The sequence below is a fragment of the Ranitomeya variabilis genome, chromosome 1 (assembly GCF_051348905.1).
Source record: "Ranitomeya variabilis isolate aRanVar5 chromosome 1, aRanVar5.hap1, whole genome shotgun sequence".
In the NCBI taxonomy this organism is placed as follows: Eukaryota; Metazoa; Chordata; class Amphibia; order Anura; family Dendrobatidae; genus Ranitomeya; species Ranitomeya variabilis.
This window is the reverse complement of record NC_135232.1, coordinates 1,167,122,259-1,167,137,099: the sequence shown is the minus strand read 5'-3', so window position 1 is coordinate 1,167,137,099 and position 14,841 is coordinate 1,167,122,259. Positions and strand designations below refer to the sequence as shown.

At 44.8% G+C, this 14,841-nt stretch overlaps 1 protein-coding gene across 1 annotated transcript in view; it reads left to right on the top strand.

The window, feature by feature from the left end:
• LOC143793334 (interleukin-12 subunit beta-like) overlaps positions 1–5,669 on the top strand; it is a 71,298-nt gene extending 65,629 nt beyond the window's left edge. The window contains exons 3-8 of the mRNA XM_077280218.1: positions 536–742; positions 1,414–1,528; positions 1,614–1,804; positions 3,300–3,433; positions 3,956–4,097; positions 5,456–5,669. Coding sequence (XP_077136333.1) covers positions 536–742; positions 1,414–1,528; positions 1,614–1,804; positions 3,300–3,433; positions 3,956–4,081 — 773 coding nt within the window. The 3' untranslated portion in view covers positions 4,082–4,097; positions 5,456–5,669. The remainder of the gene's footprint in view (positions 1–535; positions 743–1,413; positions 1,529–1,613; positions 1,805–3,299; positions 3,434–3,955; positions 4,098–5,455) is intronic.
• Positions 5,670–14,841: the final 9,172 nt, after the last annotated feature.

The following is a 14,841-nucleotide window of genomic DNA, read 5'->3' as shown; positions in this document are numbered from 1 at the left end:
TGGACATACATACAGCAGATAACCCACTGTGGGCATACATACAGCAGAGAACCCACTGTGGGCATACATACAGCAGAGAACCCACTGTGGGCATACATACAGCAGAGAACCCACTGTGGGCATACATAAAACAGTGAACCCACTGTGGGCATACATACAGCAGAGAACCCACTGTGGGCATACATACAGCAGAGAACCCACTGTGGGCATACATACAGCAGAGAACCCACTGTGGGCATACATACAGCAGAGAACCCACTGTGGGCATACATACAGCAGAGAACCTAGTATGTTTACTCCCATACGGTATATACTGTGCACAGGTCCTATCCCGGATGCTAATAAACGTCTCCCATTTTCTTTGTGTACTGTTATGTCTCCCCATGTACATGGCAGTACATACGACACCACATCACGTGCATTAGTCCTGCCGCGGTGGAACATCGCTGTATACATGGCTTCCTCTATGTTGTACAATAGACGGTCCCACCATACTGGGGTCCTCTCACATGCTCTGTACACCCCTTCCTTCTAGATTATGCTGTGAAGGAAAAGGCGATGCATGTCCTCGAGTGTCCGCTAGAAGCCCAGGAAATGAACTGGTCGTTTCCACGTCACAAGTGTAATGACTCAGTGCCCCAGAAGACTCTTCACCTGCGCCCTCTGAGACACCGCTGCACCGGCCTCTACACCTGCACCAACGGTGCCCAAACCTACTCCCAGTACCTACTGATAGACGGAGGTAAGGACCACATCGCCATCATCTCCAACTGGGTGGACTCAGAACTATTACATGGAGATAAATGACACAAACTGCCAGTACAACACTGACTCCAGGGGGCACAAATGTAATACTGTGTGGGGGCAGGGCCCCTGAACACTGTGAGGGATGGGAGGAATGCAGGATGATGGGAAATCCCCTCTAAATTTATTGCCCATGGATAATTGACTTTGACTGGGTCATCCACACACTGGACCGGGCATCATACAGTCCCTCCTGTCACACTGCTCTATAGGGATCATGTAGTGTTCCTTACATGATCTCCTCCACAAGGTTTATTAGGGATCTCGTCAGTCATTCCTGCCCTGCTCATCACATGATCTCCTCCATAAGGTTATGGTAGAGATCTCGTCAGTGAGTCCTGTCCCTTTCCTCTGTAGGGATCATGTAGAGCGCCCCAACATGATTTGTTTCACAACATTCAATTGGATTTCGTCAGTCCGTTCTGTCCCACTGCTCTATAGGGAATATGTAGAGCTCCCCAAATGATCTCCTCCACAAGGTTTAGTTGGATCTCATCAGTCCTTCCTGCCCCACTCCTTTTATAAGGATCATGTAGCACTCCTCATATGATCTCCTCCAAATGTTATGATAGGTATCTCATCAGTCCTTCCACACTTCCATTCCCTTAGGACACAATCCCTTGTCCTTCTCTTGCTCTGTGGATTCACATACCAGCCATGTTCTCCACTGTTCCCTGGCTGAAAACCTCAAAAAAGAAAGTCTGGTGAGAGCAAAGTCCAACAAGTAAGTGGAATTTCATGGACCCATTGTGCCTGGATCTCATAAACAATCTTCTGTCAGGTTACATATTCACCGGTTTGTCCTTCAGCTCCAAAATGGACCAAGGCTGGAAGGAAATGAGGATCTCACAGGAAGGCAATCAGCTTTTTGTGTTTGACATTCCTCTTCGTGGTTTCTGTCCTTTTGAGGAGCAGGTGCATCCCTTTAATGTGTATGTCGAGCTCATGTCTGACGGTGAATATAGGACAGGACACATGTCCATCTATATCCGAGATATTGGTGAGTAATAGAGAAGAGTGGATCTTTTGAAATTCAAATTCTCTGACTTTACAGAATTTTTCCAAAAGGTTTAGTTTGCTGCATAACTAGAAAACCTTTAAGTACCTTTAAAATATGCAGACCACTGATTTCCCCTCGAAGCCCCCTTTGAGCTGTGTAATGCAAACACAGCCTTTTGATGTCCAAATGACATCTGGAGAAGACAGATGGTAAGCGGTGGTAACCAGCAGTGGATTTAACCACGCAGTGCAGTTTCGGGCTTGTTATGCTAATCATATTGTATAAACAGTCCAAAAATTATCCCTTTTGGGAGGAAGATGCATGAATTGATGAGGTTTATAGTCAGGTGGTACTGATGGAAGAAATTCTGACATTTTCACATGATTGGGTCTAAAAATGATTTCTGTTTGGGTAGTATCAAGAGCTTAGCACTTTGCTAATTGAAGTGATAATTTTTGGATGCCTAGTGATGAAGCTGTCTCTTTAGTTAAGGAAACAATACAGTTGTGCTCTTTTGAACGTAAATAAGTGATTTTTTTCTCAACTAGGAATAAAAAAATAACTTTTTGTGGTCCACATCTGGTTTTCTAGTCACAAAATTATTAAAAACAATTAAAAAGGTTGTTTTTATCAAACCATCCAAAAAGTATCACCTTTTGATCAGCAGACAAAACAGGAGTACTGTTTTAAAAGTGAAGAAGCTATGACTTGTTGCCAACCAAACCATTTATAAAAAATTAGCCGTACTTTGGGAATGGTTTCATGTTTGTGTATGCTGAAGAGTAGTTTCCCATAAAACATTTATTGCATTATACTAATTATGCAAATTGTCTCTTCAGAGAGGAAGAGAACTAGAACTATAGTGCCATCTATTGGAAGTAGCAATCCTACAAGTCAATGTCGACCCTTTAACGAGCCTGGTCACATGACTTAGGATAATAGCCAAAGCAGAATCTCAATTTGCAGACACTGTGTTTCGGGAACTGCCCCTCGTCAGTGCAAAGTGGAGATCTGGTTTGGCTGTGTGAGAGGCGTCCGACCGATATCCAAGAAGTACCGTTTCTTCTGGTTTGGTTATTATCCTAAGTCATGTGACAAGGCTCGTTAAAGGGTCAACATTGTCTTGTAGGATTGCTACTTCCAATAGGTGGCACTAGAGTTCTAGTTCTCTTCCTCTCTGAAGAGACAATTTGCATAATTAGCATATTTCCCAGAGGAGCATTGCAGCTTTAAGTCTCCTCATCTCGGCAAGCTTAGCATGTATTGCATTATACTGTAATACTGCTGCTGTCAAGGCTGTTGTTGCTGACAATATTCTGACAAACATCTCCTTGCCTGCACTGTTATACCTGCTCCTGCCGCAACCACTGGACAACCACACACCTCCTGGCGTCCCACCGTGTTATATAAGAAACAGACATCCTCACAGTCTCAGGTTGGATAAATGTTAATCTCTTCACTGTTATACTCAATTTTCTTGTTTCTGGTCTTCTAGTGGTGCCTCGGTCCCCGGAGAACTTGTCTGTCACCAATGAGAAGATCATTTGGTCAAACCCATCTTGGACCCATCATCCATCCTTCTTCCCTCTGCTGTTCGAGCTGTCGGTCAACTATCGAAACAACACCAATGTGAGTAAAAGATTCATGTGTGAAGGTGACCTTGAAATGAGTGTAAGTCAGTAAGACAAGGTTCTTATATTGTCTATGACACAAGGCTCCTCTAAAAGAGGAGCTTGTAAAAAAAAGATGTCTTGGGACCTGTCCACATCTGTCTCAAAAACCTGAATGTTCAGCAGGTCCCACATTTCACCAGATCCTAAATTGTGACCAGTTTTTACATCTCCATCAGGATTCACTTTGTCGCCAAGTTTTAGACTGTTCTCAGATTTCATATTCTTTCCAGATTCCACATCTTCACTAAGTGCCACCTTTAAAAGTTCTACAAGTCCTACAGATTTCACTTCTCTACTAGAATTCTCATCAGGTTTCACATAATCACCAGATTCTACAGCTTCACTCTCATTACACCATGCCACATGGTTAAAGGGCTGGTCCACTTTTTAGACAACCCCTTTAATCCTCAACTCCAGAATTGAGTAGAGAAGTGGAGCGTGAGGTTCCTCATGCACAATATATTTGTTTTTTTTCCAGGTGATAAAGACCACAGAAGAGCAGAGCTACAATGAGAAGGATGTTCGGAATTTCACTGTACGCTGCAGAGACCTGTATAACCCTTTAGTGTGGAGCTCCTGGGCCCCAATGCTGAAGATCCTCTAAGAACATCTTATATGAGGTATTCTACAGGATAATCTTCTGAAAACAGAATAATCTAGACCAAGGTTCCCACCTCAAGTGCTCATCTCCAGTCCTCACCTCCAGTTCTCCCCTCCAGGCCTGCCCTCCAGCCCTCATCTTAAATCCTCATCTCCAGTCCTTGCTTCCAGTCCTTGCCTCCAGTCCTCGCCTCCAACCCTCGCCTCCAGTCTTCATCTCCATTCCTCACCTCCAGTCCTCACCTCTCCAGTCCCCATCTCTAGAACTCACCTGCCACCAACACATCATGTTTTCAGGATGTCCTTAGTATTGTGCAGGCTATAATTCCATCATCTGTGCAATTCTAAGGACATTCTGACAACAAGATGTGTTAGTGTCTGGTGAGGACTGGAGATTAGGGACTCTGGTCTAGACCTCTCAGTATTCTCATTACCTTAACATTACCAGAAGTACTCTCATCATAACACTGTAGTGTGACCATTGGGCCCCTCCAGCCATCTCATCACCACAATGTGACCAGTGGTGCCCTTTCTAGCAGCTGGTATAGTAGAAACGTTTGGCCCCTGCGAGTAGTGGGTATGTTAGACCAGTGGGGCTACTGCTAGTAGTGGGTATATTAGACCAGGAGGAGCCTGCTAGCAGTGGGTATGTTAGACCAGTGGGGGCCGCGCTAGCAGTGGGTATGTTAGACCAGTGGGGCTACTGCTAGTAGTGGGTATATTAGACCAGGAGGAGCCTGCTAGCAGTTGGTATGTGAAACCAGTTGGGCCCCTACTAGCAATTGGTATATGAGATTAGCGGGGCCCCAGCTAGCAGTGGGTATGTTAGACCAGTGAGGTCCCCTGCTAGCAGTGAGTATATTAGACCAGTGAGACCCTTGCTAGCAGTGGGTATTTTAGACCAGTGGAGCCCCTGCTAGCAGTGGATATGTTAGAAAAGTGGGGCCCCTGCTAGTAGTGGGTATAATAGACCAGTGGGGCCCCTGCTAGTAGTGGGTTTGTTAGACCAGTTCAGGCCATATCACCAAGCTCTTCTTCATGCTCCTCTTCATGCTCCTCTACATACTCTTCTTCATGCTTCTCTACATACTCTTCTTCATGCTCTTCTCCATGCTCTTCTTCTTCTTGCTCTTCTTCACGCTTTTCTTCTTGTTCTTCTTTTTGCTCTTCTTCATGCTCTTCTTCATGCCGCCAAACGTCTAGTTTCTGCCATAATTGTTTTCTGTGTATCGGGAGAGATTCCAGCCGGATTTGACCTTCAGTTGTGTTGAACAACATTTTGATGCATTTGTCATCTGATTTTTTTTCATTTGGAGCCTTGAGGGGCCTACCTCCATACAAAGGAAACATAACTTTCATGTTTGACTTTTTCTTCCAGCCACCTGCTGATCCAGAGGTCATGTTGGGAGAAGCGACTGCTTTAGCCATATGGTCTCCATACTTTTTGGATTTCTCTAGGGCTGTCTATAATTTCTTGTATTTTGGGAGGTTTGTGGCATTTATCATCTATGTGATCACAAGATGGAGTCGCAGTCACTAAGATCTCTATGGATAATGTGTTCTGTGCCTAATAAACGATCAAGTGAAAAGGCAGAATGTCTCCGTCTCATCTGTAACATTGGGGGCTAATCTTATAATCTGTAATAGGAGAGGAATCCTAAGATCATTCCTCAGCTTCCCCACATTAGATGGATGCTTGTCTTTTAAGGCCATTACCAGAGCGATTTCCGCTGTGTCCAGGGTGTTTCCATCTCCAGACACAATTTGTCCCAGTAATCGAACTTGTCTTTTGAATATTTCACACTTTGGCGTTAGCTTGACTCCATGTTGTAGAAACGGAGTGTTCAACGTGCTTGGTGAAGGTCTTGCTGTGTATCACATTGTCATCTAGATACAGCTGGCAGATAGTGTCCTATTGTGAATTTGGTTTTTGGGCTCCCCCGGTGGTCGCTGGTGGTACTGGACTTGTGTGCTTCACTTTCTCTGTTCACCTGTTTCCATCAGGATGTGGGAGTATCCTATTTAGCCTTGCTGCTCAGTTATTCTAGTGCCGGCCATCAATGTAACCAGAGCCTTTCTGTTGCATGTTCCTGCTTCTGGACTACTATCAGCTAAGTTGGACTCTTAGTCCTAAGTTTGTTTTGCATTTTTGTTCCAGTTCACAGTTATGTTATGTTTCTGTAGCTGGAAGCTCTTGTGGGCCGAAATTACCACTCCGGTGTCATGAGTTGACACATGAGTCTTAAAGTAATTTCGGGATGGTATTTTAATAGGGTTTTCAGCTGACCGTGAAGTTCCCTATTGTATCTTCTTACTATCTAGTAAGCGGACCTCGCTTTGCTGAACCTACCTTCATACTGCGTATGTCTTTTCCTCTGAACTCACCGTCAATATATGTGGGGGGCTTCTGTCTCCTTTTTGGGGGAATTTCCCTAGAGGTAAGCCAGGTCTGTCTTTTCCTCTATTAGGGTTAGTTAGTTCTCCGGCTGGCACTAGGCGTCTAGGGATAAAACGTAGGTACGCCACCCGGCCACTGTTAGTTGTGTGGTAGGTTTAGCTCACGGTCAGCTCGAGATTCCATCACCCAAGAGCTGTTCTGTTGTTTAAGTTCTCTGACGTTCCCTTGCCATTGGGAACCATGACAGTATGGCCGGCCAAGGGTTAAAACCGTTGGCAGAAGAAAGGAGAGAAAAAGAAGTCTGCAGATTTTTTTTTTTTTTTTCCTTCTGAGTTTGCTTTTTAGTTGACTCAGTTGCATTTCTGCTCTAATTGCAGCCTTTGTCTCTCTCTCTCTCCTTCTAATCCTTGAATGGCTCTGATCTCACCTGATTAAAATGGATCCTCAGAGTTTGGTTACAGGTTTGAATAATCTTGCTACGAAGGTTCAAAATTTACAGGATTTTGTTATTCATGCTCCTATATCTGAACCTAGAATTCCTATACCAGAATTTTTCTCCGGGGATAGATCTCGTTTCCTGAATTTCAAAAATAATTGTAAATTATTTCTTTCCCTGAGATCTCGCTCCGCTGGAGATCCCGCACAGCAGGTTAAGATAGTAATTTCCTTGCTGCGGGGTGACCCTCAAAACTGGGCATTTGCATTGGCACCAGGGGATCCTGCGTTGCTCAATGTGGATGCGTTTTTTCTGGCTTTAGGGTTGCTTTATGAGGAACCTAACTTAGAGATTCAGGCTGAAAAAACCTTGATGGCCCTATCTCAAGGGCAAGATGAAGCTGAAATATACTGCCAAAAATTTCGTAAATGGTCTGTGCTTACTCAGTGGAATGAGTGCGCCCTGGCGGCGAATTTCAGAGAGGGTCTCTCTGATGCCATTAAAGATGTTATGGTGGGGTTTCCTGCGCCTACTGGTCTGAATGAGTCCATGACAATGGCAATTCAGATTGATCGGCGTTTGCGGGAGCGCAAACCTGTGCACCATTTGGCGGTGTCTTCTGAGAAGGCTCCAGAAAATATGCAATGTGATAGAATTCTGTCTAGAAGCGAACGGCAGAATTTTAGGTGAAAAAATGGGTTGTGCTTCTATTGTGGCGATTCAACTCATGTTATATCAGCATGCTCTAAACGTACAAAAAAGGTTGATAAGTCTATTTCAATTGGCACTTTACAGTCTAAGTTTATTCTGTCTGTGACCTTGATTTGTTCATTATCGTCAATTACCGCGGATGCCTATGTCGACTCTGGCGCCGCTTTGAGTCTAATGGATTGGTCCTTTGCCAGGCGCTGTGGGTTTGATCTAGAGCCTCTGGAAGTTCCTATACCTCTGAAGGGTATTGACTCTACGCCATTGGCTAGTAATAAACCACAATACTGGACACAAGTGACTATGCGTATGAATCCAGACCATCAGGAGACGATTCGCTTCCTTGTGTTGTACAATCTACATGATGTTTTGGTGCTCGGATTGCCATGGTTACAATCTCATAACCCAGTCCTTGACTGGAAAGCTATGTCTGTATTAAGCTGGGGATGTCAGGGGGCTCATGGGGACGTACCTTTGGTTTCCATTTCGTCATCTATTCCCTCTGAGATTCCGGAATTTTTGTCTGATTATCGTGATGTTTTTGAGGAGCCTAAGCTTGGTTCACTACCTCCTCACAGAGATTGCGATTGTACCATAGATCTGATTCCGGGCAGTAAATTTCCAAAGGGTCGTTTATTTAATCTATCTGTACCTGAACATGCTGCTATGCGAGAATATATTAAGGAGTCCCTGGAAAAGGGACATATTCGTCCTTCTTCATCTCCCTTAGGAGCCGGTTTTTTCTTTGTATCTAAAAAAGATGGCTCTTTGAGGCCGTGTATTGATTATCGACTCTTGAATAAAATTACAGTCAAATATCAGTATCCTCTGCCACTGCTGACTGATTTGTTTGCTCGCATAAGGGGGCTAAGTGGTTCTCTAAGATTGATCTCCGTGGGGCGTATAATTTGGTGCGAATTAAGCAGGGGGATGAGTGGAAAACCGCATTTAATACGCCCGAGGGCCATTTTGAGTATTTGGTAATGCCTTTTGGTCTTTCAAATGCCCCTTCAGTCTTTCAGTCCTTTATGCATGACATTTTCCGTGAATATTTGGATAAATTTATGATCGTGTATCTGGATGATATTTTGATTTTTTCGGATGACTGGGATTCTCATGTCCAACAGGTCAGGAGGGTTTTTCAGGTTTTGCGGGCTAATTCCTTGTGTGTGAAGGGTTCTAAGTGTATTTTTGGGGTTCAAAAGATTTCTTTTTTGGGGTACATTTTTTCCCCCTCTTCCATTGAGATGGATCCTGTCAAGGTTCGGGCTATTTGTGATTGGACGCAACCTTCTTCTCTTAAGAGCCTTCAGAAATTTTTGGGCTTTGCTAATTTTTATCGTCGATTTATAACTGGTTTTTCTGATGTTGCTAAACCTTTGACTGATTTGACCAAAAAGGGTGCTGATGTTGCTGATTGGTCCCCTGCTGCTGTGGAGGCCTTTCGGGAGCTTAAGCGCCGCTTTTCTTCCGCCCCTGTGTTGCGTCAGCCTGATGTTACTCTTCCTTTTCAGGTTGAGGTCGATGCTTCCGAGATCGGAGCTGGGGCGGTCTTGTCGCAGAGAAGTTCCGACTGCTCCGTGATGAGACCTTGTGCGTTCTTTTCTCGAAAATTTTCGCCCGCCGAGCGAAATTATGATATTGGTAATCGGGAGCTTTTGGCTATGAAGTGGGCTTTTGAGGAGTGGCGTCATTGGCTTGAGGGGGCTAGACATCAGGTGGTGGTATTGACCGATCACAAGAATTTGATTTATCTTGAGTCTGCCAGGCGCCTGAATCCTAGACAGGCGCGCTGGTCGTTGTTTTTCTCTCGGTTTAATTTTGTGGTCTCATACTTACCAGGTTCTAAAAATGTGAAGGCGGATGCCCTTTCTAGGAGTTTTGAGCCTGATTCCCCTGGTGATTCTGAACCTACAGGTATCCTTAAGGATGGGGTGATATTATCTGCTGTTTCCCCAGACCTGCGACGGGCTTTGCAGGAGTTTCAGGCGGATAGACCTGATCGTTGCCCGCCTGGTAGACTGTTTGTTCCTGATGATTGGACCAGTAGAGTCATCTCGGAGGTTCATTCTTCTGTGTTGGCAGGTCATCCCGGGATCTTTGGTACCAGGGATTTGGTGGCTAGGTCCTTCTGGTGGCCTTCCCTGTCTCGAGATGTACGAGTTTTTGTGCAGTCTTGTGATGTTTGTGCTCGGGCCAAACCTTGTTGTTCTCGGGCCAGCGGATTGTTGTTATCTTTGCCTATTCCGAAGAGGCCTTGGACTCACATCTCTATGGATTTTATTTCTGATCTCCCTGTTTCTCAGAAAATGTCTGTCATCTGGGTGGTGTGTGACCATTTTTCAAAGATGGTCCATTTGGTGCCCTTGCCTAAGTTGCCTTCCTCATCCGAGTTGGTTCCTCTGTTTTTTCAAAATGTGGTTCGCTTGCATGGTATTCCGGAGAATATCGTTTCTGACAGGGGGACCCAGTTCGTGTCTAGATTTTGGCGGGCGTTCTGTGCTAGGATGGGCATTGATTTGTCTTTTTCGTCTGCGTTCCACCCTCAGACTAATGGCCAGACTGAGCGAACTAATCAGACCTTGGAGACTTATTTGAGGTGTTTTGTGTCTGCGGATCAGGATGATTGGGTTGCCTTTTTGCCGTTGGCGGAGTTTGCCCTCAATAATCGGGCTAGTTCTGCCACTTTGGTTTCTCCTTTCTTTTGCAATTCGGGGTTTCATCCTCGTTTTTCTTCTGGTCAGGTGGAGTCTTCGGATTGTCCTGGAGTGGATACTGTGGTGGATAGGTTGCATCGGATTTGGGGACAGGTGGTGGACAATTTGGAGTTGTCCCAGGAGAAGACTCGGCATTTTGCTAACCGCCGTTGTCGTGTTGGTCCTCGTCTTCGTGTTGGGGACTTGGTGTGGTTGTCTTCTCGTTTTGTCCCTATGAGGGTTTCTTCTCCTAAGTTTAAGCCTCGGTTCATCGGCCCGTATAAGATTTTGGAGATTCTTAACCCCGTGTCCTTTCGATTGGACCTCCCAGCATCTTTTTCTATCCATAATGTCTTCCATCGGTCATTATTGCGCAGGTATGAGGTACCGGTTGTGCCTTCCGTTGAGCCTCCCGCTCCGGTGTTGGTTGAGGGTGAATTGGAGTATGTTGTGGAGAAGATCTTGGACTCCCGTGTTTCCAGACGGAAACTTCAGTATCTGGTCAAGTGGAAGGGTTACGGTCAAGAGGATAATTCTTGGGTGACAGCCTCTGATGTTCATGCCTCTGATTTGGTCCGTGCCTTTCATAGGGCTCATCCTGATCGCCCTGGTGGTTCTTGTGAGGGTTCGGTGCCCCCTCCTTGAGGGGGGGGTACTGTTGTGAGTTTGGTTTTTGGGCTCCCCCGGTGGTCACTGGTGGTACTGGACTTGTGTGCTTCACTTTCTCTGTTCACCTGTTTCCATCAGGATATGGGAGTATCCTATTTAGCCTTGCTGCTCAGTTATTCTAGTGCCGGCCATCAATGTAACCAGAGCCTTTCTGTTGCATGTTCCTGCTTCTAGACTACTATCAGCTAAGTTGGACTCTTAGTCCTAAGTTTGTTTTGCATTTTTGTTCCAGTTCACAGTTATGTTATTTTTCTGTAGCTGGAAGCTCTTGTGGGCCGAAATTGCCACTCCGGTGTCATGAGTTGACACATGAGTCTTAAAGTAATTTCGGGATGGTATTTTAATAGGGTTTTCAGCTGACCGTGAAGTTCCCTATTGTATCTTCTTGCTATCTAGTAAGCGGACCTCGCTTTGCTGAACCTACCTTCATACTGCGTATGTCTTTTCCTCTGAACTCACCGTCAATATATGTGGGGGGCTTCTGTCTCCTTTTTGGGGGAATTTCCCTAGAGGTAAGCCAGGTCTGTCTTTTCCTCTATTTGGGTTAGTTAGTCCTCCGGCTGGCGCTAGGCGTCTAGGGATAAAACGTAGGTACGCCACCCGGCCACTGTTAGTTGTGTGGTAGGTTTAGCTCACGGTCAGCTCAAGATTCCATCACCCAAGAGCTAGTCTGTTGTTTAAGTTCTCTGACGTTCCCTTGCCATTGGGAACCATGACAGTGTCCCTTAACTCCTCTAGACATGCTTCCATGCTCCTCTGGAATTCTGCCAGGGCAGAGATAAGCCCTAATGGTATACGGATCCACTCGTACAATCCTCAAAGTGTGATGAAGACTGTCAGGGGTCTCCTGGAATTTTCGACAGAACATTGATGGCACGCCTTACCTTGGTCAAGTTCAGAGAACCAGGTACTTCTGGACAAACTATCCAGCATGTCTTGAATGTTAGGTAGCCAGGTTGATCAGGAATTGACTTCCTTTAAAGTTCCCGATCACAACAGAGGCTCAACGTGCCATCCTTCTTCCTGATAGAGATAATAGTAGAGGATTAGGAAGACTTCGACTTTTGGTCCCAACCTCTGTTAATTAGGTCTTGCAGATATTCTTTCGCTTCTTGGTGCAATGGTTTAGGCACAGACATGTAACTTCCAGTTCCTGGGATAGTGTCTTTCAGGTTGATCTTCAGGTGTAATGATGTGATGCACCCTATATTAGTGTCATCCTTTGAGAATGCGTGACACTCTTCCCTTAATATCTGTTTCGCTACTGCTAGATCTTCAGCACTCAGGTGTTCGAGGGGTACTCGAGGGTCCCAAACTCCTGAGGTTAGTCCTGTGGTTCTCTCACCTGGGCACACTTTCATTCTTGGTTTGCAAATCGAATTCACTGCGGGAACATGGACTGGACTCACACTGGCTGGATACACCGTCTTAATGGTTTCAATGTGGCCTAACACAGTCTTAGAGTTCTATCTAGCTTCATACCTCATCGTATTCATCACCAGCACTGTGACTAGGGCAAAACCACCTGTAGGGATCATAAGCAGAGTCTCATCTTGGATGACACCCTCAGGAAGTATTGATGAGTCTCTCGGCACAAACAGTCTACTCTGTAATTTTCTTCCTGGTTTCACCCAAATTCCACACCTCACTCCCACTGTTTGCAGGGATGATGGTTGGACGTGGGCCTACCTTTACTTCTTTCATGTCCATTGTGTTCTGTGCTTTATTTATTCCATGAATCATGTTTCCCGCCACGACCTTGGGTATGGCCAGAGATGTGGCTACTGTCTCCACCACGCATGACTCAACAAAGAAATTAAATAGTCTTATAGAAAAAGTTCAGAACACAAATCTGATCCTGAGTTTGTGAGACGGGAAAATATTCTACAAACATCAGTTGAGAAAGTTCAATCTAATCTTAAGGATCGAAAACATACTCACTTTACACGTGATATTGGTGACTTTAAAGATAATATGGCATATGATTATCAACCTAGAGGTACGGTAGAAGTGACTTCATGTGATATAGATAGTTCTGACACAGAACGTACAGATATTTTCACCAATTATCACGGAAGAGGTGGGCAAACAAAATCAAAATGGCATGGATCAAGAAATCAATACAGGCAAAGCGGGACAGGGAGAGGGACACAATAAAATTTGACAAAGGCCGTGCCTTCCTCGTCTTCATCATCACAATCTTGTTTGGACATAGGACCTACATTGGGATACGATCTGAGGAAAAGGCCGCTATAAGCCAAGGTCAAATTATAAATGTTTCATCATATGCACTGTCCAGGGATGAATTTTCGGTCCTACAGAAGGGTCTTAATTTTGTGCCAACAAATTCCTTCAACAGTTTTAATTGGGTTAAGGATTTGAATTTATTTGGACGTAGTTTAAAGTGGAAACTCTTTTTTTCAACAACATGATCTTGAGCAATGTAGAAGGCTAGGATTATCTGAAGAAGACTTAGAGGGATTTCAAGCTCTTACGGGCCCTTTAAAAGAGAATGAACTTCAGCGGGGTATGGGTCCCTTCATTGGAGCACTAGGATGCAGCCTATCAATGAGGTGACTAGTGTAGACATTTATTAAGATGGTGAGGCGGATCTTTGTAAAATACCCTCTTACGATCACCAGAGTATCTTGAATCTCTCAACAGGCGAAAAAATGGCACTAGAGAGACTAGAGAAAAACGGTGATGGCATCATGAAAGCCTCAGATAAAGGCGGAAATCTTGTGCTCATGGATCACCAGGGTTATTGTGAGATGTGCCATTCATTATTGCATCAATGTGATACATATGAGGTGCAATGGGGGATCCAACTTTGGAAAATAGAAATTAACTAGTAAGTATTTTGGACCAGGCAAGAGAGAGTGATTTAATTTCGGACAATGAATAAAATTTTCTGTTACCAAATAACCCTGTAATACCTACATTTTATGCATTGCCAAAGGTTCATGAAGGTTTAAACCATTGAAAGGTTGTCCCATTGTTGCAAGGATTGATTCCCAAACACAAAATAGTGGAATTTATCTGGACAAAATACTTAGGTCCTTTGTGACATCGCTTCCCTCATATGTGCGGGACTCGTCTCATCTTTTGACCTTGTTGGAGGGGGTTGCTGTGGAGGCAGACACCTTGGTAGCCTCAATCGACATGGAGGCGCTCTACAGCAGTATCCCACATGACTGCGGGATGACAGCAATTGCCCATTTTTTGCAGCGGTTGAATGTCAGAGCCACAATTTGTTCATTGAAAACCTTTTGTTTTTTACTCTTGCACACAACTACTTCCTCTTTGATTGCAAGTACTTCCGCCAGCTCAGGGGTACTGCAATGGGGAGACTGTGTGCCCCTACGTATGCAAATATCTTCCTGGGCTGGTGGGAGGAAATCCATATCTTTGGGGGAGAGGAGGGGTGGCAGATATAGTGATGATATTTTGGTCTGGCCCAGAGGCAGAGTTCTGCCGCCTTGTTGAGAGCATTAATGTTAATTCTATAGGACTCAAGTTCACAAGTGAACATCATAGCCGGAGTTTCAATTTCCTTGATTTGACTATTACAAAAGAACTAGATGGCAGTATGAACATGTGTTCTTACCACAAACCCACAGCAACAAATAATCTGTTGAGATGGACAAGTCATCATCCCGTCCCTCTCAAGAAAGGAATACCAAAGAGGCAGTTCCTCTGAATCGGCAGGAACTGCTCAGATGTGGGCATCTTTAGAAGACAAGCTGGGGATCTCTACCAAAGATTCAGGGCGACAGGTTACCCTTGTAGTGTCTTGGATGGACCTTTGAATGAGGCGTTATCTATTGACAGGCAATCTCTTTTAATGCCTAAGGACA